The sequence below is a fragment of the Onychostoma macrolepis genome, chromosome 04 (genome assembly GCF_012432095.1).
Source record: "Onychostoma macrolepis isolate SWU-2019 chromosome 04, ASM1243209v1, whole genome shotgun sequence".
NCBI classification, from domain to species: domain Eukaryota; kingdom Metazoa; phylum Chordata; class Actinopteri; order Cypriniformes; family Cyprinidae; genus Onychostoma; species Onychostoma macrolepis.
Window position 1 is genome coordinate 29637958 of NC_081158.1, and position 27159 is coordinate 29665116.

At 40.0% G+C, this 27159-nt stretch overlaps 1 protein-coding gene across 18 annotated transcripts in view; it reads left to right on the forward strand.

Annotated features, from left to right (window-relative positions):
- Positions 1-26766, forward strand: part of wnk1b (WNK lysine deficient protein kinase 1b) — a 72355-nt gene extending 45589 nt beyond the window's left edge. Inside the window, exons 10-33 of one of the 18 annotated variants that reach the window (XM_058773838.1) lie at positions 1818-3116; positions 4667-4750; positions 4978-5013; positions 5815-5961; positions 8955-9182; positions 9512-9579; positions 9723-9879; positions 9980-10096; positions 10275-10382; positions 10465-10519; positions 10604-10738; positions 11042-12132; positions 13050-13130; positions 14262-14348; positions 14669-14705; positions 14834-14904; positions 14998-15491; positions 15586-15788; positions 16684-16884; positions 20633-20725; positions 22064-22105; positions 24478-24529; positions 25941-26146; positions 26409-26581. In XM_058773838.1, the coding sequence (XP_058629821.1) occupies positions 1818-3116; positions 4667-4750; positions 4978-5013; positions 5815-5961; positions 8955-9182; positions 9512-9579; positions 9723-9879; positions 9980-10096; positions 10275-10382; positions 10465-10519; positions 10604-10738; positions 11042-12132; positions 13050-13130; positions 14262-14348; positions 14669-14705; positions 14834-14904; positions 14998-15491; positions 15586-15788; positions 16684-16884; positions 20633-20725; positions 22064-22105; positions 24478-24529; positions 25941-26146; positions 26409-26437 (5121 nt within the window). In that variant the 3' untranslated portion in view covers positions 26438-26581. Of the gene's footprint in view, positions 1-1817; positions 3117-4666; positions 4751-4977; positions 5014-5814; positions 5962-8954; positions 9183-9511; positions 9580-9722; positions 9880-9979; positions 10097-10274; positions 10383-10464; positions 10520-10603; positions 10739-11041; positions 12133-13049; positions 13131-14261; positions 14349-14668; positions 14706-14833; positions 14905-14997; positions 15492-15585; positions 15789-16683; positions 16885-20632; positions 20726-22063; positions 22106-24477; positions 24530-25940; positions 26147-26408 lie in introns of all 18 variants that reach the window. The other 17 variants (XM_058773840.1, XM_058773824.1, XM_058773825.1 and 14 more) reach the window with 17 other exon arrangements.
- Positions 26767-27159: the final 393 nt, after the last annotated feature.

Genomic DNA, 27159 nt, shown 5'->3' on the forward strand with positions numbered 1-27159 from the left:
ACTGTCTAGGCTATAGATTTCTTGGAGCCTGGATGCTGCTTAAGCAGTAACAATGTAATTTTTAGTGCAATTTCTTTAGTTTTTAGCCTTATATTTTCCAGTTATTAACACACCAAGTTTATGTGTAACAACATGCAACCTGATCAATCTCAGATCAGGTTAGACGAGTATTAATTTAACCTCAAAATCTGCTCACAATTCATGATTCATGAGTCAGATATTGATATTGTCACATGCAATCATATCATAGCATAAATGTTTCTGTTACTGATAACACATATTGGTCATTGTAAAATTATTTTTGCTTTTGAAACCTCATGAATCATCAATTGAACCAGGCTCATTCTTTAGGTCTGACTCGACAGCAGATGTTATATTTTATCAACATGTAACCTTTTGTATGCAGGTCTTTTCTCTTTCTGTGTAGCAGCTTAGAATGCAATGTTGATATTTAATCTTGTATCAAATGTTTCCTTGTAGTTTTCTTTTGGTTATTTGGCTTTTTGTGTTATTTGTGTTCCATTGTGGTTAATAGTCAATTCCCCTCCTTCACCTCCAGCCTCCTCCACCTCTTCCCCGTCGTCGTAGCATGTCTGTTTGCGTGCCCTGCTTTTCTACCACCTCTGCTCTGTCGTGTCCTCCCAAGCCACCTTCCACCCCTCCTCCAGTCGCATCAGCCCCGCTCTCACCCCGGCTGGGGAGGCCAGATGGGGAGACGTTTGCGGGCCGACTGTCCAAAGCACTGGAGAGCGTCCTGCCCCTTCACTCAGCCCCACCCCGTCGCCGTGCCAGTCTCCCAGCAATCTTTGCCAGTCCTGTATGTTAGTGTATCCCAGTGAAACAGGATTCTCCTGCTGTGTAGGACTTGGGTACAACGTGGGTATCTGTGAAGAATACTTTTATTAAAATAAGAAGATAAAACAAGCTTAAAGAGTTTTGAGAGTGGAAATATAATCCAAATTCATGCAATAAAATTAAATTGTTTTCAGGGCCAATATTTATCTCTCTAAAACACCAAAGGTGTGATCTGAAAATGAAATGGCATCCTTCTACATTATTAAGTCAAAGTGAGCTATTCAGAATCCAAAAACATTACATTTAAGCCTAACAATCTCAAAGTGTTTAGTGTTAACATTAAAACCATTATTGGACTTAAAAATGCAAACCACAGTTCTTTTTAAGTCTTTCTAGTCCCCAGCTGATGTTAGGAATGTTAGCATTAAGCTAGAAAAAAGTGGCGTGTTATGAATAATGCAGTTTCACAAATTAGCCGTTATGTAATATATCAAGTATAAATAGCTTGTTTATATATTTTCTTGTATGTCAAAGGTTCATAGTTGCTTTTTTCCCCCTTCACTGGAGCCAATAATCTGATTATTTCATTGCTCTGGTGGGTTATAAATCTTGAGAATATGAGGGGTTGACCACAGGTCAGTTTTGAGAATATGAAGACATATAAAAATCCTTTTCAGATACCCATGTTACCCTGGCCCACTCGGCTGGAACCCTGTGCTCACATTAAATACAGATTGGCATGAACTGCAATCATTAAAAATGCTTCCTAAGCCCCACTGCCTGTGAAGCATCTGTATTTAATTGTAAACCTGTCACTGTCATGTTTCTACATCTCATTTAGCAGTTAAACATCTCTTAACTTATTCCTTATGTAATCTTTGCCTGATTGGATGAATATTATCTGCTGTGTTTTCACGTGTCATCTTTTTTATTTTCTCTCTCTTTTTCTCTTGCTTTGTGAATTTTGTGATGCTGCTTCTTCTACTTCCTCACAAAGATGCTGTATGTTATTGTCACTGCAGCCGCAGTCAGTGAGTCAGCCGTACGGTGGAGGAGGCTCAGGTCTGGTCGAGCCCCCGCTCTTTTTCCCAACCATCCCGGAACGGCCCGTCTCGTTCTCCCCCCCGCCATCTTGCCCGCCTAAAGCTTTCAACGTGCAGCGCCGCAAGAGCACCTCCATCCTGGAGGCCCACACGCGTCACTTCCAGCCCGCCTACCATCGTAGCTATGGCAGCAGCCTGCACCCCTTTTCCGGCATGGAAGCTCTGGGCCCCGGCGTCGAACCCTCTTTGTTCATGATGGCGCCCGGTATGGCGCCTCAAAGATTGGCCGAGCCACTGCACCTACAGCCCCCAGCGGAGTCGCTGTACGGATATAAGGATGTGAGGGCCGAGCAAGAGGAGGCTGTACGCAGACTCAGCCTCAACCAGGCTGCATTAATGGACCATCTGGAAGCCATGGCCTATAGTGGTTACCCTATGACTGCACATCAGCTAAGCCACATCAGCTTCCATCAGCAAATGCAGGTTGCCGCTGCTGCTAGCTTGGCCTATGAGACTCAATCACAGCCTGGGCCAGCTTACCTACACCCTCATGTCCAGAGCCACATGCGCTTGACCCACAGCCCGATCCCGCAACTGCCTCCCATGAGTGTGTCTAGCTCTGCCTCTGCACCGCAGCACACCACAGCTGCAGATCCAGGGTATCAGCCCCACTCGTTTCCTCATTCCGCACCACCCGTGTTGGCTCATACATCCGAGCCGAGCACCGCCTTTGAATTCCACATGCACAACCTCCAAGTGGACCCAGCCATGCTGGCGTCCAGACTCTACCGAGCCCGCCGGGGCTCCATGGACCTTAACTTGGAGGAACCGACTGGCAACCAGGGCTTGTGTGGTCGACTACAGCCCGTCACCGAAGAACTATACAGCTATGTGAGCCCGGAGCTGCCCCTTCCCCCGGGAAGCCTGCTTCTCCATGGACATAAAGAACTCAGTCCTGAACCTTCAAGTGACTCTATGACCTCCTCCGATGCTGGGGAGTTCCACTCGCCTCCGCCTCATCAGTTGTACCAACCTCAAGACTGTTCCGCTGCTCAATCCATCCCACAAACGACTTACTATAAAACAGATGGAGGGAGTAACATCAGCGAAGGGCACCCACCCAGTCAGACGACATTTCTGTTCGTTCCACATTCTGAATCGTCCACCGTTCCGTCCTCGCACATCACTGCTCTGCACAGTACTTGGGCCCGTCAACCATCCCTTCCACCGGACCTCACATACCACGAGCCTGCCTTATCCCATCAGGGCGCTACCTTGGTACCTAGAAATACTCGTTCTCGTCCACCTTTCCCCAACACTCCCTGTCTCTATCTCAGTTACCTGATTTTTTTTTTTTTTGTCCCGTGGTTGTGGTTTTAACCCTCTCCAGCCATAATTTAGGGCTCAGAAAGGTTCACAAGGTGCATTGAGCTTAATGCATAAACCTGCTTTTTAAACCCTCTTGTGCAAAGACATTTCTGTGCCTTCCATTGGACTTTGTGATTTATTTTATTTCCATAGATTTTTCATTTCAGATGCACTTTGTAAGTATTATTTTGTGTGTATGTTCATATAATGGTGTATATGATACTTGTGTGTTTGCACAGATATTGTGTAACGCTACATATCTGTAGATGGCATACAAATCTGAAGTTTTGATTGCCTCTTTCAAATTATTCTAACGATAAAATCCAATGTTCAAGAGTCAAAATATCTGTTTTTAAAGGATTTGAAGATACTTAAAAAGAGGCTTGAATGCAGGATTTGTATGACCAAACACACAGACACATACAACACAAAGAGGGGGTTTAGACAGGTTTGCTTGTCTCTTAAGGTTCCTCTAATCTTCCTTACAAAAAATCATGTTTTTTGTTGTATTCTACCTTAACAGCTGCTTTTTAGATATGCTGCTACATCATAGTTGGCTGGAAATGGTTAAAACAGTTCTCAGTGACTTTCAGTTTTCAATTTTGTCTTTGTCGAGGACACCAGTCGAGAAACAGCCTACCAGCACAAGAACTCAACATTTGTTGACTACTTTTAGGATGTTAACTTCATTAACTGAGAAGTCATCTTTTAACCCTTAGAAGGCTGGCATTATTAATGTCATCCTGCAATCTCATTCTCCACCCCTATTTTCTGCCTCTCTTTATCTTTTGTACCACTGTTATTTTCATCCTCTTATCTGCCAAGGCTACTTTATTTCCTACTGCTCCTTAAACCTCTTGCTAATAATGAATAAATTCTTCAATATAATGCCAAGGTAAGGTGATCTGCATCTGGAGCAACTATACTTGTCTGTACCTTGCAGAAAAGAAGTTAAATGACAAGTATACTTGTAGCTTTCTAAGGGTTGCTTCTGTCGAAACCCTCCATGTGGGGGGAAAGTGGTCAAATTGAGCAATGTTAGTGGTTGGGTCTATTTTAGAAGACGCTTTCTTGGTTATACAAACAACTCCACATGCTTCCCTGAGCTTTTTTTTTTGGTTAATAACATTCACCCGAACTACAGAATCATGTAGAGTCACATGCATGAAACCTACTCACTCCCCGGCTAACACCTGATGTTTGTTTGTCGTTTAATCGTGAGATGTGAGAGCCATACACAAAAAGTGAATGGTGACCTGAGTGCATTGCTCGGTGTTCACACTTTGTGTATGAATGATCAGTATTTGAAAGTCATTGTTGTTTTTCGCTGTAGCCACCAACATATTTTGACTTGCTCTTTTTTCTTTTCATCTCTCCACCACTGCCATATCTCTTTCTCTCTATCTGTTTCTCTCTCACTTTCTCGCTTGCCCCCATATTCCTCTTCATATTCGTAACAGGTGCAGGTCCCAATCCCTCAGTCCACAAGTGCCATGTCTTTGGTTTCCTGCAGCACCCCATTAGCCGCTTCTGCTTCTCAACAGGTAAGATCAATATGTCTGACCAATCAGAATCATCTTTCCCCCATTCATTAGCATAGATGAATATCCAATATTGGCCAAGGCAAATAAACCACTCATTTTCCAAACACTCCCAAGACCTTTTTGAGTTTTATTTTTGTTCAAATCTCTCTGGATTCTCTCCTGCGTGTGAAAGCTGTGGACATCAGAGGTGGCTTTCTCTTACACTGTGTTGTATTTGTTTTTTATAGTATGGAGGTTACTACGTCCAAGCACTCCCTTCGCAGGTAGAGAAAAACCACATTCCTCTCTTTTGCTCTCTTCCTCTTTTTCTCTCGCCCTCTTTTTCTCATTTACCTGCACTTTACTTTGAAGCTCTTTGCCTTGCCGTCTTAAGTTTTGTCATTTCATGATTGCATAATGAGGTACTGTAGGTGACAAAATGTTGCTCTGTTTGAACGAGGCTTGAAAAGCTTGACAATGTCTTGAAGACAGAGATCAAGATCAAGGTGTAGAAATTAAATTAAGTTTTAGTATGTCTGTGTTGAGTTGTTCTTCCAAGGTAAGTTATTTAAATTGTTAATAAAGGAATGTTCCAGATTTAGCACCGTGAACAGTGTCTCTGATGTGCTGTTGATGATTACCACACACCATAGTTTTGTCCTTTGGTTTGTAAAAACAAAAATCAGATTTGCAGTAATGCACTTACAATGAAGGTCTATGGGGAAAGACATTCAAATGGGTTTTCAAAGCAAGAATGTGAAGCTAGTATTTTTGTAAGTGCTTATTTTAGTGGTGGGAACACTGTCCGGTTAAACTCCTAGTTATGGGTTACGGAATTATGCTCTTGTGCAATGCCTTGCCCCATAGACTTGCATGTTAAGGGCATTACTGTAAATGAAAATGTCAATGTTTTGTTAGTTTTTACAAACTAAAGGAAGAGTCTTTATTTAGATTAATTACATAGGCCTAATAGGATAAGCTGGTCGAGTGCAAACTGCATATGATCCTAAAACATAGTCATTTTCTAAGGCTTGGACATTGGGATAGAGAGTATTTCATGCCAAAATGCTTATTCTCTTTTTTAGGCTGCTGTTCCGCAACAGGCTTCTCTGGGGCCAACTTCCCAAACAGGTGTCTCGTTACCCCAGCAGCAAGCTCCCCAACAGCCTCCCAGCACTGTGGTTCAGAGCAGCTCCCAGATGCAGGTCCAGCCCGGCCCCCAGCTCACACAGGTACAATCAAATGTGATGTAAGCAAATCAAGCTAAAAGCAAAAATGCTGAAAAAAATTATAAATAATTTTTTTGTGTGTATATGTATGTATGTGTGTTTTTTATATATATATATATATATATATATATATATATATACACATATACACATATACACATATACGCATGCATGCATGCATGCATGCATGCATACATGCATACATACATACATACAGTGGGGCAAAAAAGTATTTAGTCAGCCACCAATTGTGCAAGTTCTCCCACTTAAAAAGATGAGAGAGGCCTGTAATTTTCATCATAGGTATACCTCAACTATGAGAGACAAAATGAGAAAAACTAAAAATCCAGAAAATCACATTGTAGGATTTTTAAAGAATGAATTGGTAAATTGCTCAGTAAAATAAGTATTTGGTCACCTACAAACAAGCAAGATTTCTGGCTCTCACAGACCTGTAACTTCTTCTTTAAGAGGCTCCTCTGTCCTCCACTCGTTACCTGTATAAATTGCATCTGTTTGAACTCGTTATCAGTATAAAAGACACCTGTCCACAACCTCAAACAGTCCAACTCCAAACTCCACCATGGCCAAGACCAAAGAGCTGTCAAAGGACACCAGAAACAAAATTGTAGACCTGCACCAGGCTGGGAAGACTGAATCTGCAATAGGTAAGCAGCTTGGTGTGAAGAAATCAACCGTGGGAGCAATTATTAGAAAATATTAAGACATACAAGACCACTGATAATCTCCCTCGATCTGGGGCTCCTCGCAAAATCTCACCCCGTGGGGTCAAAATGATCACAAGAACTGTGAGCAAAAATCCCAGAACCACACGGGGGGACCTAGTGAATGACCTGCAGAGAGCTGGGACCAAAGTAACAAAGGCTACCATCAATAACGCACTGCGCTGCCAGGGACTCAAATCCTGCAGTGCCAGACGTGTCCCCCTGCTTAAGCCAGTACATGTCCGGGCCCGTCTGAAGTTTGCTAGAGAGCATTTGGATGATCCATTTACATTTACATTTATGCATTTAGCAGACGCTTTTATCCAAAGCGACTTACATTGCATTTAAGTTACAGTTTTTTTTTTTTTTTTTTTACATTTTATCAGCTCTTGCTTTCCCTGGGAATCGAACCCATGATCTTGGCGTTGCTAGCGCCGTGCTCTACTATTTGAGCTACAGGAAAGCTAGAAGAGGATTGGGAGAATCCAGAAGAGGATTGGGAGAATGTCATATGGTCAGATGAAACCAAAATAGAACTTTTTGGTAAAAACTCAACTTGTCGTGTTTGGAGGAGAAAGAATGCTGAGTTGCATCCAAAGAACACCATACCTACTGTGAAGCATGGGGGTGGAAACATCATGCTTTGGGGCTGTTTTTCTGCAAAGGGACCAGGACGACTGATCCGTGTAAACGAAAGAATGAATGGGGCCATGTATCGTGAGATTTTGAGTGAAAACCTCCTTCCATCAGCAGGGGCATTGAAGATGAAATGTGGCTGGGTCTTTCAGCATGACAATGATCCCAAACACACCGCCCGGGCAACGAAGGAGTGGCTTCGTAAGAAGCATTTCAAGGTCCTGGAGTGCCTAGCCAGTCTCCAGATCTCAACCCCATCGAAAATCTTTGAGTCCGTGTTGCCCAGCGACAGCCCCGAAACATTACTGTTCTAGAGGAGATCTGCATGGACGAATGGGCCAAAATACCAGCAACAGTGTGTGAAAACCTTGTGAAGACTTACAGAAAACGTTTGACCTCTGTCATTGCCAACAAAGGGTATATAACAAAGTATTGAGATGAAATTTTGTTATTGACCAAATACTTATTTTCCACCATAATTTGCAAATAAATTCTTTAAAAATCCTACAATGTGATTTTCTGGATTTTTTTTTTTTTCTTCTCATTTTGTCTCTCATAGTTGAGGTATACCCATGATGAAAATTACAGGCCTCTCTCATCTTTTTAAGTGGGAGAACTTGCACAATTGGTGGCTGACTAAATACTTTTTTGCCCCACTGTATGTATGTGTGTGTGTATATAATATGTATAATTTATTATTTATTTATATTTAAAGATTTGTTTATGTAGTAATTTTAAATATATTTTATAATTTATTATACATTTTACATTACTACTGAAACATTATTAAAATATATAGCATTACACTGTCTATATGTGTATATATATATATATATATATATATATATATATATCTTATTTTATAGTCACATTATAGAAATAAATTAGGTTGTGAATGCAGTTTCATGTTAACTTGGTGAATTAGTTTGTAGAAGTTTTTTTTTCTTCTTTTTGTATGCTTTTCTTTGCTTCTGTTTCAAACAATGTACAGTGTATCTGTGGCCGTCTCTCTGACGGTGCCTCGGCTGTGCTTGTTTGATTTGATGTTTTCTGGCATGTTTCTGCCTGTATGTTGCATGGTTGTCAGTTGTGTGGTAGTGAGATCAGTCTCTCTGTTCAGTTCCCAATGTTTAGTGCAGAGCTATTGTTTTCCCTTCAGCTGAAAGCACAGGTACACTGTAGTGGCACAGAAAAGTTGTTTACTTGTGATTTATCAGTTGTGGGCTCTGTCACGTATAAATAAATTGTGTTATTTGTGTTTGATGTGGTGTTGGATTTGTATTTTATTTTGTGTGTTGTTGACCGTGACAACGTTTATAGGCACTTAGAGAAAAGGTGCCCCTCCTAACTTAATCTAATAAGCATTTGGCACTTAAATTGGAGTTTGTTTTTCATGTGTGTTTTGCTTGCGGTCGTTGTGATCCACCGTTCACCCCGCGGCATGCTGTCTCCATCATGTGGTCTGATCTCGTGATTGTTTGCCTTCGGTTTATTAAGACATCGCTCCTTTTGCACATAAACTGGCCTTGCCGTCTCCATCTCCCCCGGTCGGTGTTTGCAGACACATTTCCCTCCTCCTCCATCTTCCCAACCACACTGATCTGATCCAGCTACCCCTCTCGTACTTTCCCCCAGCTTCTCTGCGCGCCAACTATAGCAGTTGCCCCGTTTCCGCAGAAGCCAGTGCCTGAAGCGCTGACATGCCCGGCAGCTGTGCCTGCTCCAGCCACTTCCCCATCAGCGCTGCCGCCCTATCTGCCCCAATTGGTGCCGCCTCTAATGACACCTGTGCCAACCATCCATGTGGCCACAGTCCCTTCCCCCACCGAACATCCATGTTTGCCAGCAGACACCCCAGCGCAGGTACCTGGAACGGACCGAACCGGCCCCGAACACATCAGTGCAGATAGTTTGTGTTTGCTTAATAGGGCAAAGCTATTGTATTGACATGTCATACAATTTTTATCTCTGTTTGTCTGGAAACATAGCTGCTTAGCTGTCCTTACGCAGCGTCCTTTCTTTTCTCGGCTGTGAAATAAGATCTGTTTTTTTTTTTTTTTTAAACACTCAGGCTTTGCCTGAAGCAGTTGTACTTTTTATTTAGACATGCATTGTTATTTTTTCTTCTTTGATCTGATTGTTTGCATCTCTTTCTACTACAATTCCTTTGTTTTTATCGTTTGCTCTTCCAGACATCTCATATCGTCTCTCAGACTTTGACGACAGAACTGTCACAGCTCCAAACTCCTGCTGTGGAGAGGTAAGAATCACCATTTTGCAGATTCACAATGTGTTTATCAGTAAGTGAAAAACAATGCGAAAACATACACAGTGGACGCAGATGCAATGTGATGTACTACTAAAGTCGTAATGGTGTTTTCACTTCTTTTTTTCTTCCATTAGTTGTCATTCTGATGTGGCATCTGGGCTCAGCGATGGTAATGAGGGCGTAACGGGTGGCAGGCATGAGGGTCGTTCTACCAAACGGCACCAGCGCAGATCAGTACGCAGCCGTTCACGCCATGAAAAAACCTCCAAGGCCAAGCTCAATGTTCTTAATGTACGTCCAACACATTGGCCTTTTTCTTTTATTGTTTTTGTAGTTTTTGATGGTGGTGAAAAATCACGAGATGTTAAATAAAACATGATGTGTGTTTCAGATATCCAGAATGGGCGATAGAGTTGCGGAGTGTCAATTAGAAACACACAACAGAAAAATGGTGACTTTCAAGTTTGATCTAGACGGTGATAACCCAGAGGAAATTGCACAGATAATGGTAACTTGAAACACCACCCGCATTTTTAATACTGAACAGATAGGCTCAATTAACCTGTGATTTCTTTTGATCTTGATCTATGTGACAAAAAGCTGATGTCGAATAAAATTACATTTCTGTTTCCAAAATACACTTTGAGCTGCCAAAACTCATTAAGAGGCGTTATGTCATGTTTTAGGTACAAAGTGAATTCATTCTAGAGAGTGAGCGTGAGTACTTCATCGAACAGATTCGAGAGGTCATAGAAACAGCAGATGAGAAAGGTGTGGAGCGAGAGCGCAGCCAGGTACGTACCTTCTTGTACTCTCTTTGTGTTGAAATTATTCTTGTGAGCGTCACAGTTAACAGTGTTTCACCAATGATTCCAGATGGTTAGTGATCACGAGCAGCATATTCCCACCACATCTGCACCTCTTGAACAAGGTAGATTTTACAGTCCCACAATGTAAAACAAGTTAATGTCCCCTTTTAATGATGCATCAGCACTGAAGTCTTATTCCCTCCCAGGTGTGCCGCCTAGTTCAGCTGCCCAGGTGGTCCATTCTGCAGGACGAAGGTTTATCGTGAGTCCAGTGCCTGAGTCCAGACTGAGGGAACAGTTCTTTAGCTCACCCCAACCCACAATTGAAGAGCCTTCATCTTGTGAGTGTACTATGTGAAATAATGTTATAGGTTAGATAATAGATTTATGCATTTAGCAGACGGAACAAAAGCAATTAGTCAAAGAGACAACAGTATTTGTAATATACAATGCATGGTTTGTTTGACAACTAGATTAGGAAGTAGAAATGCAGAAAGACATTTTAAGATGTATTTGTCCAATGTATTTGTCCCTTACTTTAATGTCCATCCTCACTCCTAGTACAAATAGCCTAGACTAGAAGATGTTAGACAACTTATGCAACTGCATATTTATTTCTGTCTTGAATTTTTCTTCTTTATCAGCTGTGTCAGTTGCACCGCCTGCCTTGGGGCTTTCTGTGTCTGCGTCTGCAGTTAGTCTACAGCAGGCATTCTCTGAAATGCGTCAAGGCCGTTTTGACCCGGGCCCCAGCACTGCGCCGCCTATGCTCCATGTCTCCATGCCCCCTCTAGTTCCTGCCGCAACACCCTTGCCCTCTAGTGCCGCCCCGGTGGTCCCTCCCCCAGTGTCTTCTGAAGTGACCTCTTCACCATCTCTACCCTCTGTCTCCATAAACCCTCCAGGGTCATCGTCTCCTCCTCCTACCCTACCTGCCTCCTCCGTGACCTCCCCTCCAGCCCATTCGCAACTCCCTCTGCCTCAAAGTCAAGCTGTACCTGCCGTCATCAGTGTTATTTCCACTCCTTCCTCTCTGCCAATGCCAGCTGTGCCTGCCGCTACATCCTTCCCCCAAACCTCAGTCCCCATGCCCGCACCTGCCTGTACTGCTGCCCCGCTCCCTCACCCCATGACTTCTATGGGATCTGTTTCTGGTGGCAGTAGTGAACAGCCGCCCATCCCCTCCACTTCAGCTCAGCTCACACCACCGGTCATCCCCACCACAGCCATCCAGACGCCGCCGCTTGCACCATCCACCACCACGGTTATTCCCACTTCGGCTGCTCAGTCACAAGTGCCCACCCTTCAGCCGGTTACCACCAACATACCAGTTGTACAGCCCACACCCGTGCACAGCCAACCTCAAACCTCCACCGTGCCCAATCAGAGCCACGCACATTGTGTAGAATGTGACAGCGACCCGCTGGGAAAGGGTGTTGATGACATTCAGGCTCTGGATAAAAAGCTGCGCTCGCTCTTCATGGACCTGGGCTCTGGTCCGCCCTCTGCCCAGTCTGATGTCGCATCTGACCCCATGGCGGCCGCAAACGTCCCTGGCACCTCCTCTCCAACTGCCTGCGCCACCCCTAGCGGCACCCCTCTCCCTCCCTCTAGTTTACCCCTTAACTCCTCCGGTCAGCCCACAGGCTCTCCCATGACATCCATGGGTAATGCCTCCACACCGGTCGGCTACAGTCAGACGACTCCATCCAAAGCACCATTATCAAGATTACCGGTGAGTGACCTATTTGTCAAAAATTCAAAAGGCTGATTTAAAGTTTCTCAAGAAACCTGTCAACATGTATAGGTCATACCACAAAATCAAAGGAAATAAAGCCTATTTTTAGCACAGTTACGATTTTTTTAATTGTGGCATTATTTTCATTTAAACTAAAAGTAAACTGCTATAATGCAAAAAAAACAATATTTATATATTGTATATATAATATTATATATATTAAGCTGTATTAAGTTGATTTCTAGTTTAAATGAACTTAATTGAATTATAAATGCAAAAATAATAATAATAATAATGTATCCAGGCAGAATCATTTACGTTATTGCAGTTTTTAAAATAAATTAATACTGTTTCCAGCAAGGACACATTAAACTGATCACAAGATATAGTACATTTTAAATAAATGACGTTTCTATTCATCAAAGAGTCCTAAAAAACAAAACAAATATTTTGAATGGTAGCAAGTATACAGTGTAGTGTATGTATATATACAGTAATGTACATTTGGGGCATAGTTGAAAACAATGTCACAATGCAAATAAGTTAGATATCATGGTGCCAGTTAAAGCAAACACTGTTCTTGTCTTTAACATCACATTTTAACCTCCCTCTCTCAAACCACTAACAGTATTAAAACCTGTATGATTTTAGTCTTCTTTTTAAACCCAATTTCTGCATGGCTGTTGAGGATCATGACTGACAAAATGCATGACGTTGTAATCCTACATGAATGCCATATAACTCAGCTGACACTTTTCTGTAATAGTATAAGAAATCTCTAGTCACATTTTGAGTACAGCTTTGACCATAATGCTCAGTCTAATGCTGCATGTAGCTTGTGGCGGTTCATTGGCACCTCTGCCAGCTCGCGATCTTTACAATGCTTTAGTTTCTCTTCCGTCTTCATTCATTAGGTGTTGCCTGTCGGCCCAGATCAGGCTGGCACGCCGCCCACAGAGCACCTACCACCCTTCCCAGGACCTTGTTTAACTCAGGTGCCCTTTTCTTTCTCTCTCTGTCTCACTCTGTTTTTATATAGTTGCATTCCTGTAAAACACGCAGAGCATGAGTGAAGATTTTTAATCGCATAAGAATCAAACCACTGCATGGCGTAGCTTTCCTTTGAGGCCAGTTAGGGGCATGACCTGTGACACTCATTAACTCAGACTCGCTGCTCTTTCTCTTTTTCTCTGCTGTTGACGAGTGGAGTACAGGAAGGTTGTGATTTCTGAAAACAACATCACACATGAAGCAGTGTTTTTTTTCTCACGTTCTGGTCTTATTGGGACTGTAATAAAACCTCAAACTCATTTGTTAATAATTATTTTATGATAGTTAAAAGGAAGAATAAAAGTGTTTTTCTGTCCCTTTGTTAAATTTATTTGAGTTGTTTTACAAAAGCTCTAATTCTAGTTTGCTAAGATAGTTTACATTTGCTTTTCATTGTTTCTTTATTTTATTTTTCTTATTTTTAAGTGTGTTGACATGTTTTGAGCTCTGACTTCCACTTATTGAGTGTAATTTTTCACCCCTAAAACATCAGTGATTTGTCGTTATCTTTTAGCATGTTGTGGATGAAGTTCGATTTCATTCAGTTCTCAGTTAATCAAATTCATTCAGACATTATATAATTTTCTTTGCTCCAAATTGAACCCAGATTGCATTCACGTCATACTCAGAGAAAATCCCTCCCTTCTGCTTAAGGCGATTCGTACTAAATGCAAGAGACTTTGTCTAATCCTGTAGATTTGATGTGATATTTTTCATCCATCACTTGTGAATAGAAAACTTACTGTGATAGCACTCAGCCGCAAGCCAACCCGTACAAAACATTTCAGGAACCGCGGTGCATGGACCAATTAAAGGATTTACTCTCCATTTCACAAATATGTAGTGGAACATGAAAGGAAGCCTCAGCTTGGATTAAAAGCATTTAGTTCTTCCAGGCAATGGTCATCTGACCCTGTACTTACTGTAACAGATCATCTCATGCAGAAGTTAATTAGATACACGGTTCCCCTGCTGTATTTGTGTGCACTTGCCATGAGTAATAAGTGTATAAGTCTGCATGCGTGTGTTTCTCGGGGCTAAGTGAACTTGACTAATTGCCGAAATGGATTATTTAGTCCCAGCAGCCCCTGGAGGATCTGGATGCCCAGCTGAGACGGGCGCTGAGTCCAGAGACCGTCCCAATCAACAGTGTCACGCACCAGGTACACGCAACACCGACAGGGGTCTGGCCGAAACCACCAGCACATGTGGATTGAGTGCAGGATCTGTCTGATTTGATTTATTGCAGTTCAAAACAGCACCACTGGAAATTTCCATACACAAAGAACAGATAAAAGAAGCGGTTCTCGAATTAGCTCCTATCTATCTATCTATCTATCATTTTTTAAAAATCTGTATGTATTTATACTATTAATTTTTATTATTTTAATTTTTATTATTTTAAATTTTTTACTTTGTTGTTAATTTGCACTTTATCTATAAATGTCTGTAATCTGTTTCTCATTCTTTTTCATCCCTGTAGTCGTCTATCACTGGGATGCCACCTGGAGGACAGCCAGGTATGTGCTGCCAATTTACTTACTAACCTGTTCTTTAAACAAACTGTAGGTAGCTAAAAAGTTAAGCCTGTTCTCATATTACATGAGCTCATTATCAGCTCTGCTTATTAATAATGATTCTCTTTCAGTTCCGTTTTCTCTGGATGATGAGACAGCAGCTGCACCTGCAGCTGGAGGATACAAACTGGGACGATTCCAGGTACCTTGAATTCACAATGTGATAAAAGGAACGGTATGTTCATAGTGTTTGAGTTTGACAGCAGGTGGCACTCTTGTTCTTGCACTCGTTCAGGTGTCAGCGGCTCCTGATGAGAACGCCCCGCAGGCTCCCACCACCTCCCATGACTCGTCCTCCACATCTTCTTCCTCCACCACCTCCTCTTCATCATCCTCCTCCACTCTCTCTAGCCCCGAGAACACGCTGCACCGAACCTCCTCTCCCCTTAGAGACGCAAAAGCAGATGTGGTAGACGGCCTCCCTGCTCTCCCCAACTGGACGACAACCCACCCCCAGCCCGCCACCATTGGCCGTTTCCAGGTGACCACCAAGACGGACACAAAGGTTGGCCGTTTCTCAGTGAGTAGAGCACAGGACGAGGCTCCTGTTGTGAGCTTACAACCCCCAGAACCCCAGCTGGCACCTCAGGCCCATCCAGCTGTAGGCAATGGTCCGGCTCAGAGCCCTGGAAGCCTCAACAACTCTGTCAGCTCCTACTTCAGCAGTGACAATGACTCAGAGTTTGAAGACGAGGACTTTAAAAGAGAAGTCAGCAAGCTGAGGGAGAAGTATGTTTGGTTTTGATTAATATGTTGTAACAGGAAAGTGTAACATAGTTTAAAGATATGCAGTGTAATTGTGACTTCCTTATTGTCCTCCTAGGCACATGATGGAGAGTCAGGCTCTGTACATCCGGCAGAAGGCAGAGATTGATGCCCTTTTTGCTCGCTTAGGCAAAGCACCTCCCGCCATGGTTAACCCTCCTGTTGTGAACCCAGCCGGCCGCAGACGACGTCCCACCAAGAGCAAAAGCAGCAAATCCAGCCGCAGTAGCTCACAGGGCAGCAAGAGTCCTGTACAGCCAGGTATTCACTTGTTCTGCTTTTTCTTTTTGTGCAAATCAGGGGTTGGATTCACAAAACATTCTCAAGAATTAAATTATTTTTAACTGGTATTGTCGTCTTATTTTCTAACTAAAGAGTGAAGTTAAGAAATGTTTTTTTTTTTGTAATACAAAATATTTAAGAAGGTTCTCATCTTTTTTTTCTCAAGTTTGTTCTATAGACAAAGCTTAGGAAAATTTTGAAAAATAATTTTGTTTAAAAGCATTGTATATAAACTCTTAAATGTAAGATAGTGTGTCTTAAATCTTCATTTTTTTTTTAAGGAAAAAATGTAAAATATTTGAAACCACAAAATTTGCTAAAAAAAAAAAAAAAAAAGTAACCTCAGTCAATCCAAGATTTGGAAATATTTGGCATTACATCACTTGCTTTCCAGTGGTTCCTCTGCAGTGAATGGGTGCCGTCAGAATGAGTCCAAACAGCTGATAAAACATCACAATAATCCACACCACTCCAGTACATTGATTAATGTCTTGCGAAGTGAAAATTAGCATGTTTGTAAGAAAATGGAGTGTGGATTATTGTGATGTTTTTATCAGCTGTTTGGACTCTCATTCTGACGGCACCCATTCACTGCAGAGGATCCATTGGTGTGCAAATGATGCATTGCTAAATTTCTCCAAATCTGTTCTGATGATTAAAAAGAAAACTTGGATGGCAAGATGTAAGCAAATTTTCATCTTGGGGTATACTATTCCTTCAACAATTTTTCAAAAACTGCATTAACAAAATTTCTTAACTACTTTTATTAGACGATTTTTATGAATTCAGCCCCAGAAACTTCAAATCTGTGTTTGTGTCCTGGCTCTGATCAGCGCTTCTATATGTATGTGTGTTTTTGTTGGTGGTCTTACAGCAACCAGCACTTTATCTGCACAGAGCGCTCCCTCTGTGTACCCGCCTCAGCAGGCCTTCCTGGCCCCTGGGGGGATGATAGATGGGGGGAGCAGCCCTCTGCTCCAGTCCTTCAAACCCTCCCCTTCTAATGAGAACCTGTGCTCCGCTTACACCAGTGATGCCACGCTCTCTGCGCCCAGTTTGTGTGTCACCTCGCAAGGTAAAAATAAAGAAACCTAACAGATCACAGCCCTAAGCTTGACCCTGTGCTTTTTTATTTTTTACTACACACAAAGTAACAAAGATAAATTGACATTAGGGGTGGGCAGAAAGCAGACATTTTTTTTTTTTTAACCATATCAGTGTGTGCATTTTTTTTTTTTTTTTATGTGAATTGCAAAGTAAAACTTTTAAATCATATTTTAACCATTGAAATTAAATACATTTGTTGTCATTACAATGAAATGCATTTCTAAAAATACAAATATTTTTATAAATCAATTTTAAATTAAATATTTAAAATAATTAGCGATGCACCGATATGAAAATTTTGGCTGATACCGATAACCGATAATTCTTTAATAAATGAAAGCCGATTACCGCTATGTTGGCCGATAAATCTAAATCCAGATAATTTTTGAGCCTGATTACAAAAAAGTCTCACCATTAAAAGCATTAAATACTTTTTTTTTTTTTAACCTTTATTTTACCAGGAAATAATCCCATTGTGATTCAGAATTTCTTTTTCAAGGGAGTCCTGGCCAAGACAGCAGAATAAAGTTCCATATTAAAAAAAAATATACAGTGAAAACATTTAACAGTAAAAGACAGTTGGCAATTCAACATCATCTCAACATAATTACCAGCATCGCTTGGTAACAGCACATGTGCATTTAGTACTTTATCCTAATTTTAAACTGTGTCATTGTTGGTAAATAGTCCAAACAGCCTTTGTTTCTATAATAGAAACCCAACTTTACGCTTAAGTTTTTTTGTTAAACACTCTATATGCTGCTTAAAGGACAAACTTTCTTCTAAAAGGAAACCAAGATATTTATAGACTGATACTCGTTCAATTACTTTCTCATCTAATGTAACAATTTGACAAGCATCGTCTGTTTTCCTTGATTTAGAAAAGCACATCATTTTGGTTTTGTCTGAGTTTAATACAAGTCTCATTTTATGAAGATTCTTATGAATAAAGTTAAAAGCAGATTGCAGATCTTCTAAGGCACTTGTTAAGGATGAGGCAGAACTATACAAAACGGTGTCATCCGCATAAAAATGACACTTTGCTTTCGTTACATTCTGTCATTTTGTTACAAAAGTCATTTATATAAATATTAAATAAAATGGGACCCAAAATGAACCCCTGGGGGACACCATTTTGTATAAGTAATGAGTTGGAGGACACACCATCAACCTGAACACTTTGTGTTCGGCCACTCAAATAGTTGCTAAACCATTTGACAGCTTTTGGAGGCATTCCAATATCCACCAATCTCTGAGCCAGGACATAGTGGTCAACTGTGTCAAACGCCTTTTGAAAGATCTAAAAACAACGCAACACAATATTCCTTAGAATCAATAGCACTTATGAAATCATTTAACACTTTCACAGTGGCAGTGACAGTGCTATGTTTTTTACTTCAATATAAATCAAACATAAAGCAGCCTTACAAATAAATAAAATAATGCTTAAATAATGCAAACAAGTCACTGGACAACATTACTTAACGGTTACATGTAAAGAAAAACAAATCATGTGCCATGGATAAATTAAACGGAATAGCCTCCACAACGACAATTAAATTATTTTAATTAAACCATATTTTTGATGAAAATAATAAGATAAAAATAAAAGTGGTGGTTATTATTAATATGCCAATGATTTTGAAAAAGAAGCATCTTAAATTAATACCATTGTTTCAAACAGCAGCATGCAGTTCTAGCTAGTCTAATTAAGCAGTTCTAATTAAGTAAACTGAAGCGCTTATTATTTATACAACATAAACATAATATTATAACTTATATATCCACAAAAAGACGCAAATGCGCAAGTGATCTTGAACTAAGTTACGCGCTAATAAGATGTGACGCGCTCTTGGCTCTTTCCGCAACAACGCGTTGAAACATGACAAATTAAACCAAAGAATTCACAACGTTTTATTATAATAGTGTTCTCGTTATTAATATTGTATATATGATAGTCCCAATCATTGTTATTAATTGTTGTGCATTGCTGTGCACTGAAACGTAAGAGCTGAATGAACACTGATAAACTGAACTGCTTTGCTGGCGGCTTATTTAATTCAAGAAAATGCATCATATATGAGATTTAATCAGCTATTTATACAACATAAACTAAACATAATATTACAACTTGTATGGAAAAGACGCAAATGCACAAGTGAACTCCAACTAAGTTACGTTCTAACCAGAATGTGTAACTTCTGTTGTGGTTGCGCTCTTCCCGCAACAACGCGCTGAGACAAATTAAACCAAAGAATTCAAAACGTTTTATAATATGTTCTCATTATATATGATAGTCCCAATCATATAGTTATTAATGTTGTGCGCTGCTGCATGAGCTAAAAATGGTCACTTGAAGCACTGTATTAACGCTCTATTAGCTTAACCAAACGAATTCTATAGGCCTATGAGATAAATCAGATTTATATGCATAAAATAAACACAATATTTCAACCTACAATTGTACAAAAGGCTGCAAATGCACAAGCGAACTTAACTGTGCTAGTCATGTACTGTATGTGTAGCTCCGTTGTGGATGCGCTCTTCCCGTAACAACGCTCTAAAACATGGGCGCACAAGATTCCATTAATTATTTAACAGTAATGTTCTCATTATAATATGACAGACTTGCCCTGCACGTTGCACTCCACTGTATTTTCCTTTTCGATTTGATTCCAATAATATTTCAAGCAATTAAAAACCATCATGGCGAACAGTGCGCATCTGAAGTGCCTCTGTAGGAAATAATGCATTATTTATCGGCTTTAATATATCGGCCAAATTTTCTTATCGGTTCGATAACGATAACCAAAAAAATTACATTTATCATCCGATACCGATATGGTGGCCGATATATCGTACATCCCTAAAAAAAATCTTTAATTATTTGTATTAAAAAATCTAAACATTGTGGAAAAAATTACCATTTTAAAAAGCTTTTTAATGTAAATAGATTAGATTTCTCTCTTTTATTTTAAAATGGTAAGCATTTGCTTTGATTTCAAAGTAAGGGACAACTGTTTGTGCTTCACTTTCTTCCTTGCAAATTTATGCCGAAATGATGGTATTTATGACTAATTTCAACCCGTATATCGCCCACTCCTAAATAACATGGTTTACTGTTTCGGTTTTGTCATTTTTGGATGTTTTAGTCACATTAAGCAGCTGTGGCCTATTTCCTGTGAGACCTCCAAATTTGAGGAGAAAACGTCAGGATGACACAATTGGAAGAAACTTGTCCAGCGGTCATTAAAATGTTATTTTCACCTCTAATGTTCCTTCGATTTTTGTGGTGGATCATATATCGGCCCTATTTGTGGTAGTGCAGGTGAATCAACTCTAAACATAGGAATATTTGCTTTGCATATCTGAGAAAGCGCACGCTTTGGTTTGGATGAAGCTGCAGGGCTGATGCTTGTGCCTCCAGGGGGCGCTTCTCCTCCCCTTCTTTTCCGTACAGCTAGACGCTCACCCACCCAGGGCCACTCCTCCCCTCCTTCACCTCCTTCACTCTCTCTATCTGTCAGGAATTCATGGCTTACTGACCTCTGTTACCATTCTCACTGTGTATTTGTGTACGTTTCCTTTCTCTCTCTCTCTTTGCTATATGCTCCATCTCTTACTTTCTCTCTCTCTCTCTCTCTCTCTCTCTCTCTCTCACTGTCTCTTCCTCTTTTCCACCTCTCTCTTTCTCTTTCCCTCTTTTTGTACCACAGGCTGTGTAAAGTTCAGCTGTGGGTCGGAGAGAGTGACCTTCAAACCAGGTGGCAGGAGGACGCGTTTTCTGAGTACGCCCTGCTTGGCTCTTTGTGTGTAACGCTTTTTTCTTTTGTCTCTTTCCTACAATGTCATGTGATTTAGTTCTTGATTCTGCCAAGCCTTCTGATTGGCCGATCATCTCAGACATTGTGTCATGAATCTTAAAAACAGCATCGCTTAACAGTTATCGCTCATATCCCATAATGCACTAGTGTAACCTATGAGGTCCAATAATTATTTCTAATTCAGCTGTGTTCACAATGGACACTTGGTAATTTGTAATTCATCTTACTAGTTTTAATATTTTTCTTCATATATGCTTTGGTTTAACATCATAACAAAATATTCAAATTGCTAAAGATAATTACTAATAATTTAAAAGATGAATAACATTCTGCATTTGACAGTGTCCCAAAACAGTACGGCTTGTACTTTAGCAGTTCCCAAGTAGTTTAAGCAATTTATACTGAAAGCGGGAAAATACTTATCAGTTTCGCAAAAAATCACAGCTGGATGCCATAAACAACTTTGTCCAATTGTTATAATTATAGCTAATAATTTAAATGTGCAGTGTCCATATACTGGTAACACTTCACAATAAAGTTTTAAATGTTATCACTATTAATAATAAAAAGGTATCATAAACTAATAATGAACATCATTTATTAATGTAGGTAAATATTAATTTCGACATATGCTAAATAATAATTTTTATATACTACTATAATTTTTTTCTTTATCTCACTACTTCAACTTCAGTTAATTGCCAGTTTGTTTTTAAGTGTAATATTTTTTTATATTAATTTAAGATTTATATTTTATTTTAACTTTTTTCAATTACCAAAAATTAACGATTTTTAATAGTTTTCGTTTACAATAAGATTATTTATGTAATATTTATGTATGTTATTTATATTTATGTAATAATTCACACACATTTTTATAATTAAATCTCTTGAAAGGAGTGAACTGAAAACAGCTGAAACGGTGACTAATATTTCTCCAAACTAGGCAAGTCTTACAATCTGATGAATTTCCCTTAGTCTCTTTTCTTTCATTTATTTAAAAAAAAAAAAGATTTCAAGTCCCTCAGAGCAGGTACTTTCACACATCCTCTCACATCAGCACAGTCTTTCTTTGCAAGCTTATCTTTTTTTAGCTGCCCTCACAATGTTAATATACCTGATCACAGACCCGACAGTCACAACCACACGTGAACCTTCCTTCGCTCACCCCACCCTCACTGAGCATGAGCGTAACAGCCATCAAGGCTTCATTTCAGGTTTTAGACTAGCATGTTCTGATACACTCCCATAATGCACTGTGTCGGACGTGGAGTTACTGTAACACTGATTTTCTCCAATCCCACCGTTCTCTCCATGCTTCAGGGAAGATGGTGAAAAAAGTGTGCCCCTGCAACCAACTCTGTAGTAATTATCTCTCTTTTTTTACACCCTCCCACTCCTCCTTCCCTCTCTTTCCTGTCGTCACCTCTCGCTTCATGTCCCGTGGCCTGTTGAAGCTGGTGTTCCCGCTAAGCTCTCAGGCTGACTTGAGCATTTCTTTCCTGTGATGACCCATTCATGTGTTTATAAGTGTGGCATGCCACGTGTGTTTTCACTCTCAAATTAAACTCGCACTGCCCTAAATTTGAAACCAAACTGGAAATCATTCTCGATAAACGCCTCACCACACAACGACGCCACACTCAGCAGCAGACTGACTAATGCACTCTAAATGGACCCGTCTGAGCACTCATCCCATTACGCACAAGCCAATTTGAAGCCCCAGACTCCCTTCTGCACTCTTCCTTTATCCCCTTAAGACTCATCCCGCTTACTGCACATCGACCTCATCCTGTTTGGATGGCGTTTCTCACCCATTACAAGGGTCTAATGAGGCCTGGCTGATTTCCCCCTCACTGTGCACAAGGCTTAATCACTATCCAGTGCACAAGCCACCGTATTGAGGGAATACAACTCACATTTTGCACACAGAAAGGTAGGTTTTCACAAAGAGGATTCCGGGATCCTCCAGTATTGAACAAAGTGAATGGAAGTCATCCGGTAAATGCTGAAGTCAAGCTGTGTGTGGAGACTCCACCTCTCCTTTACCCCTTTTCCACCAGGTGGTGCTGGTGCTTGGCTAGTGAAACTTTTTTTTGCCAAATTATAACTATATTCAAGTTTTATGAATATTGTAGCATCCACAATATTTTATGTGGATGCATGTATTTGATCAGAAATAGAGTATTATTTTGAAATATTATTACACTTTAAAATAACTGTTTTCTGATTTAGTATATTTTGAAATATAATTTATTCCTATTATTAAAGCTGAATTTTCAGCATCATTACTCCCAGTCTTCAGTGTCACATGATCCTTCAGAAATCATTCTGATATAATTTGCTGCTCAAGAAACATTTATTCTTATCAATGTTGAAAACAGTTGTGCTGCTTAATATTCTTGTGCAACCCCTGATATTTTTTCAGGATTATTTGATGAATAGTTCAAAATTACAGTACTTAAAATTGAGGAAGAGTTTACTTAATTGTAATTAAAATAATGCTACATTGCAAAAATTGTGCTAAAAATAGGATTGCGTTTGTGTAAAATAGAAATATATTAATGTTTATTTAATGATAAACTTATAAAATATATAAAATTTTAATTTATATATAAAATATAAATGTAAAAATTTAAATATAAATGTATAAACTGACCACAAACTATACCGTGTTTTTTTTATTTATTTTTTTTTTTTTTTTATTATTATTCATTCAGTTTTAAAGGCCAGTATAAAACACTTTTCCTTCAGTGGAAATGTATGAAACTGTGCCAAATTGGGCACTGGCTTTGGTGCCAGCACCAGCATGGTGGAAAAGGAGTAGCTATATTTCAAAGCATGGCTTGCTCTGGACTACATTGCCCAGAATTCCTTTTGGAGCTTCAGTCTTGGCGCAATGTGCTGTCTTTTTGTTGCTGCATTCTGGACGGGCTGTGTTTGCCATCCTAACAGGTCTTATCTGTGTCGCCGGGTGGCTGTCTGGATAATTGGCAAGATATTTGTGCTGTTTGTATTTAACTGTGCAAGATTTGATTTTAGAAAAATTAGTTTTTTTGTTTTTTCCCCCATCAGCTTTATTTTTGACTTACAATCTATTCTTCAAATGCATCAGCTCTTTGTTCCTCGACAGATATGTGTAGATAAATGGACCAATCAACTTATATACCAGTGCATGTTTAAAGACGTTATTTCTTAGTCATGACAGTGATGAGTCTTACGAAGGAGCTGAGGCATTTCCACTCATTTTGCGAATTTGTCATCTTGCTTCACATTAATTGCTCAGTAAATAGAGCTTTTTTTGTAAAAAAAAAAAAAATTAAATAAATTACTACATAATCACTGCAATGCTTTGTTTTTCATAAAGAGGCTTATTTACTCATACTGCTAATATTAATGTGCTAACAAGATTAAGACTGTTTTTTTTAGGTAATGTCCTAGTTTAGCTAATGGTACTAATCAACTATCTTATTAAGCTTCTGAATAGTAGCTGTTGAATGTTTTATATTGTTAGCCTCCATGAATTTTGAGACATTGCAGTTCAGTTTAATCTAATACTGGAGCTTATGGTGAATCCATTTCCATTTCACCACCCTTTTGCTCCCTCTTGTGTTGCAATAAAAACAACCATGGCGAGCATGATAATGAAGCCCAGGCAGATGCGAAGCACTAGGTTTATGCACCGATGGAAAACCAGAGATGGTGTTTTAATACTCTCTTCGTGACCTGTTTTGCAGGCTGGAGTCAAAGTGATAAAAGTGTCACTTTAGCCTCAGAGCGGATGCCCAGGTGCTCGATAGGGCCTCACTGCCATGACTTTTTGTATACACATGACATTATATTATACAGTTGTGCTCTTAAGTTTACATACCCTTTGTATAATCTGCAATATGTTTTGCTTTTAGTTAAATTAGAAGAGATTTAAAAAAAAAAAAAAAAAGGTTTTTTATTTTTTTTAATTAGTGTTGTCCTGAAGAACCTGCATAGCAGATATTTTAATATAATCATAAGTCAAAATAACAGCTTAAATTTAATAATTGTTAGCGTTTTCAAACCCTTTAGTTCTCAATATATTGCTCTATGCTCTTTATTTTAAATGTCTTGCTTTTACTGACAGCAGCTCTATTTATTTATTTTAATCAAGCTTTTATTGGTTTAACTAAAGATTTCTTTATTTCCAGGTTAAAATGTCATTTTGAATGCAGCATTTTAAATATGCTTTTGATTCTCTCTTGTCAAGTAAAATCTGTTATGTTAAAAAATCAGAATCACGTCAAACCAGGGCAGAACTACCGTATTGACCCGAATATAAGACGACCCTGATTATAAGACGACCCCCCTTTTTCCAAATGTACCTTTTGGGAAAAGGCTGTTTGAAAACCAAATATTGTTTTTTGTTTGTTTGTTTGTTTTTATCTCTGTAAAACAAATTTTTTCTTAAATTATTTTCATATTGCATATTTTTCCCATTTAAATTTTTGTTTTGAAAGTATGGTAAATACTGGTAAAATGTACCAACAAAATGACATTAAAAAAATATACACTCTTTGATATACCATAAAAATAACAGGTAGCCCATCTGAATTATATAACATTTAGGCTATCCATCTCATAGTAGCCTACCAAAATTGTATTATCAGTAGAAGTGAAATCTTATTGTAGTCTTCAAATCTGGGTACGAATTATGTTTTAAAATCACTTACAGAGGAAGTTTGGTCCCATCAGGCCAACATGATAGTCACGACTCGTGCAGCTGTAAGCTTTTCTTTTTCTTTTGTTTTCACTCGTGATCTTTACAGCACACATTATATTACATATTTCATGGCACACTCGTTTTATGCGTTTTTGGCGCCACCTATTGTTGTGGGTGTATTATTGACATGTCAAAGTCTAGACCCTGAATGTAAGACGACCGTGTTTTTTCAGGTGTATTTCCAAGAAAAAAACATCGTCTTATATTCGGGTCAATACAGTAAAGAAGAAAAAAGAAATATAACAATAAATAAAAAATCTAAATCAGACATTTTGCAGATTATATACATGTATGTAATCTAATATGAGGAACTGTATATAAAAATATACACACATTAATATAGTCTGTGGGGCTTCAGATTGTATCAGTTGTTTCATTATGATGTGTGTTGGACTGACTTCCTTTTTTATGATCATATTCTTTCTTCCTGTCTTTTTCTCCGCTCAGGGACGAGCAGCACCAACACAGTGGCGGGAACCGTTCAGAATCAAAACCAGCCGCCTGTCTCTCAGTCCCAGAGTTGCAAGGGCATGTTCACAGACGAGCTGCACAAATTAGTGGACAACTGGGCCAGGGACGCTATGAACCTGTCACAGGGCAAGAGAGGCTCCAAGCACCAACAACAAGTGGCTCCTCAGGGCCACAGCTACGAAGTAAGACATTGTCCTTCACAGTTTTTAACCTTTCTCAACTTCTCAACTTTTAGGCCCTCAAAGTCCACTTTTCTGCAGAGTTTGGCTCCAGTTCTAATCAAACACATCTGAACAAGCTAATCAAGGTCTTCTAGAATGTTACAGGCAGGTGATTTTGATCAAGGTTGGAGCTAAAGAAAAGCTCTACAGAAAAGTGGACCTTGAGGGCCAGAATTGAGAATCCGTGCTCTAAATAAACGTTTTTCCTTTCTCCTCTTCTCAGATGGTTCCTCCTACCAATATGGGCCGTAAGTACTCGGCTCCTGGCCAGCTGTGCCCAAGCATCGCTTCAACTCTGAGCGGCCACCCACCCATGCCCAACACTCCCGCTACCTCTCTGGGAGCCCGGAAGGGCTCCTTGTGTCCCACGCCGCAGTATGGCTACTCCTCTGCACCTTACAGCGCCCAGTGGGCTGGTTCGGTCGCGCACACCCAGGCCGGTCTGCTGGCCACCTCGCAACCCCTGGGACAGTATCCCCAGGTTCCCACCCCTTTACAGACCTTCCACATCAGCACTTTGCAAAAGTCAGTCAGCCACCCGGGTGGACCCAACCTGAAGACCACGTAGGGCAGGGCCTAGCCGCGCCAGGCCTAAATAACTCTCGAGTTGGGGGAAGGAAGGGGGGCTGACCGGGCAAGCGTTTGAGTGCATTGCAGAGATTCTGTCACGAGTTGATAGTTGAGAAAGAAGATGCCAGAATCTTAATGCATGCTTACAGATACGCCATGGGGATGATGCACAACAGCGCAAAGGATAAGAGAAGATGAAAATAAAACAACGGACAATGGTGTGCAATGTTACGTGGCCAAAGAAGGTGTGACCATTTTTATTGTTAAGGTGTGTAGTGATGGCATCCTTCACCACCCAGCCCCAAACATTTGTCAAGGGGTTCGATTAGGGGTTTGCTGACCTAAAATGGAATGAATGCCACCGGCATCCATCTGTATATCCTCCTGATAAATTCATACATCAA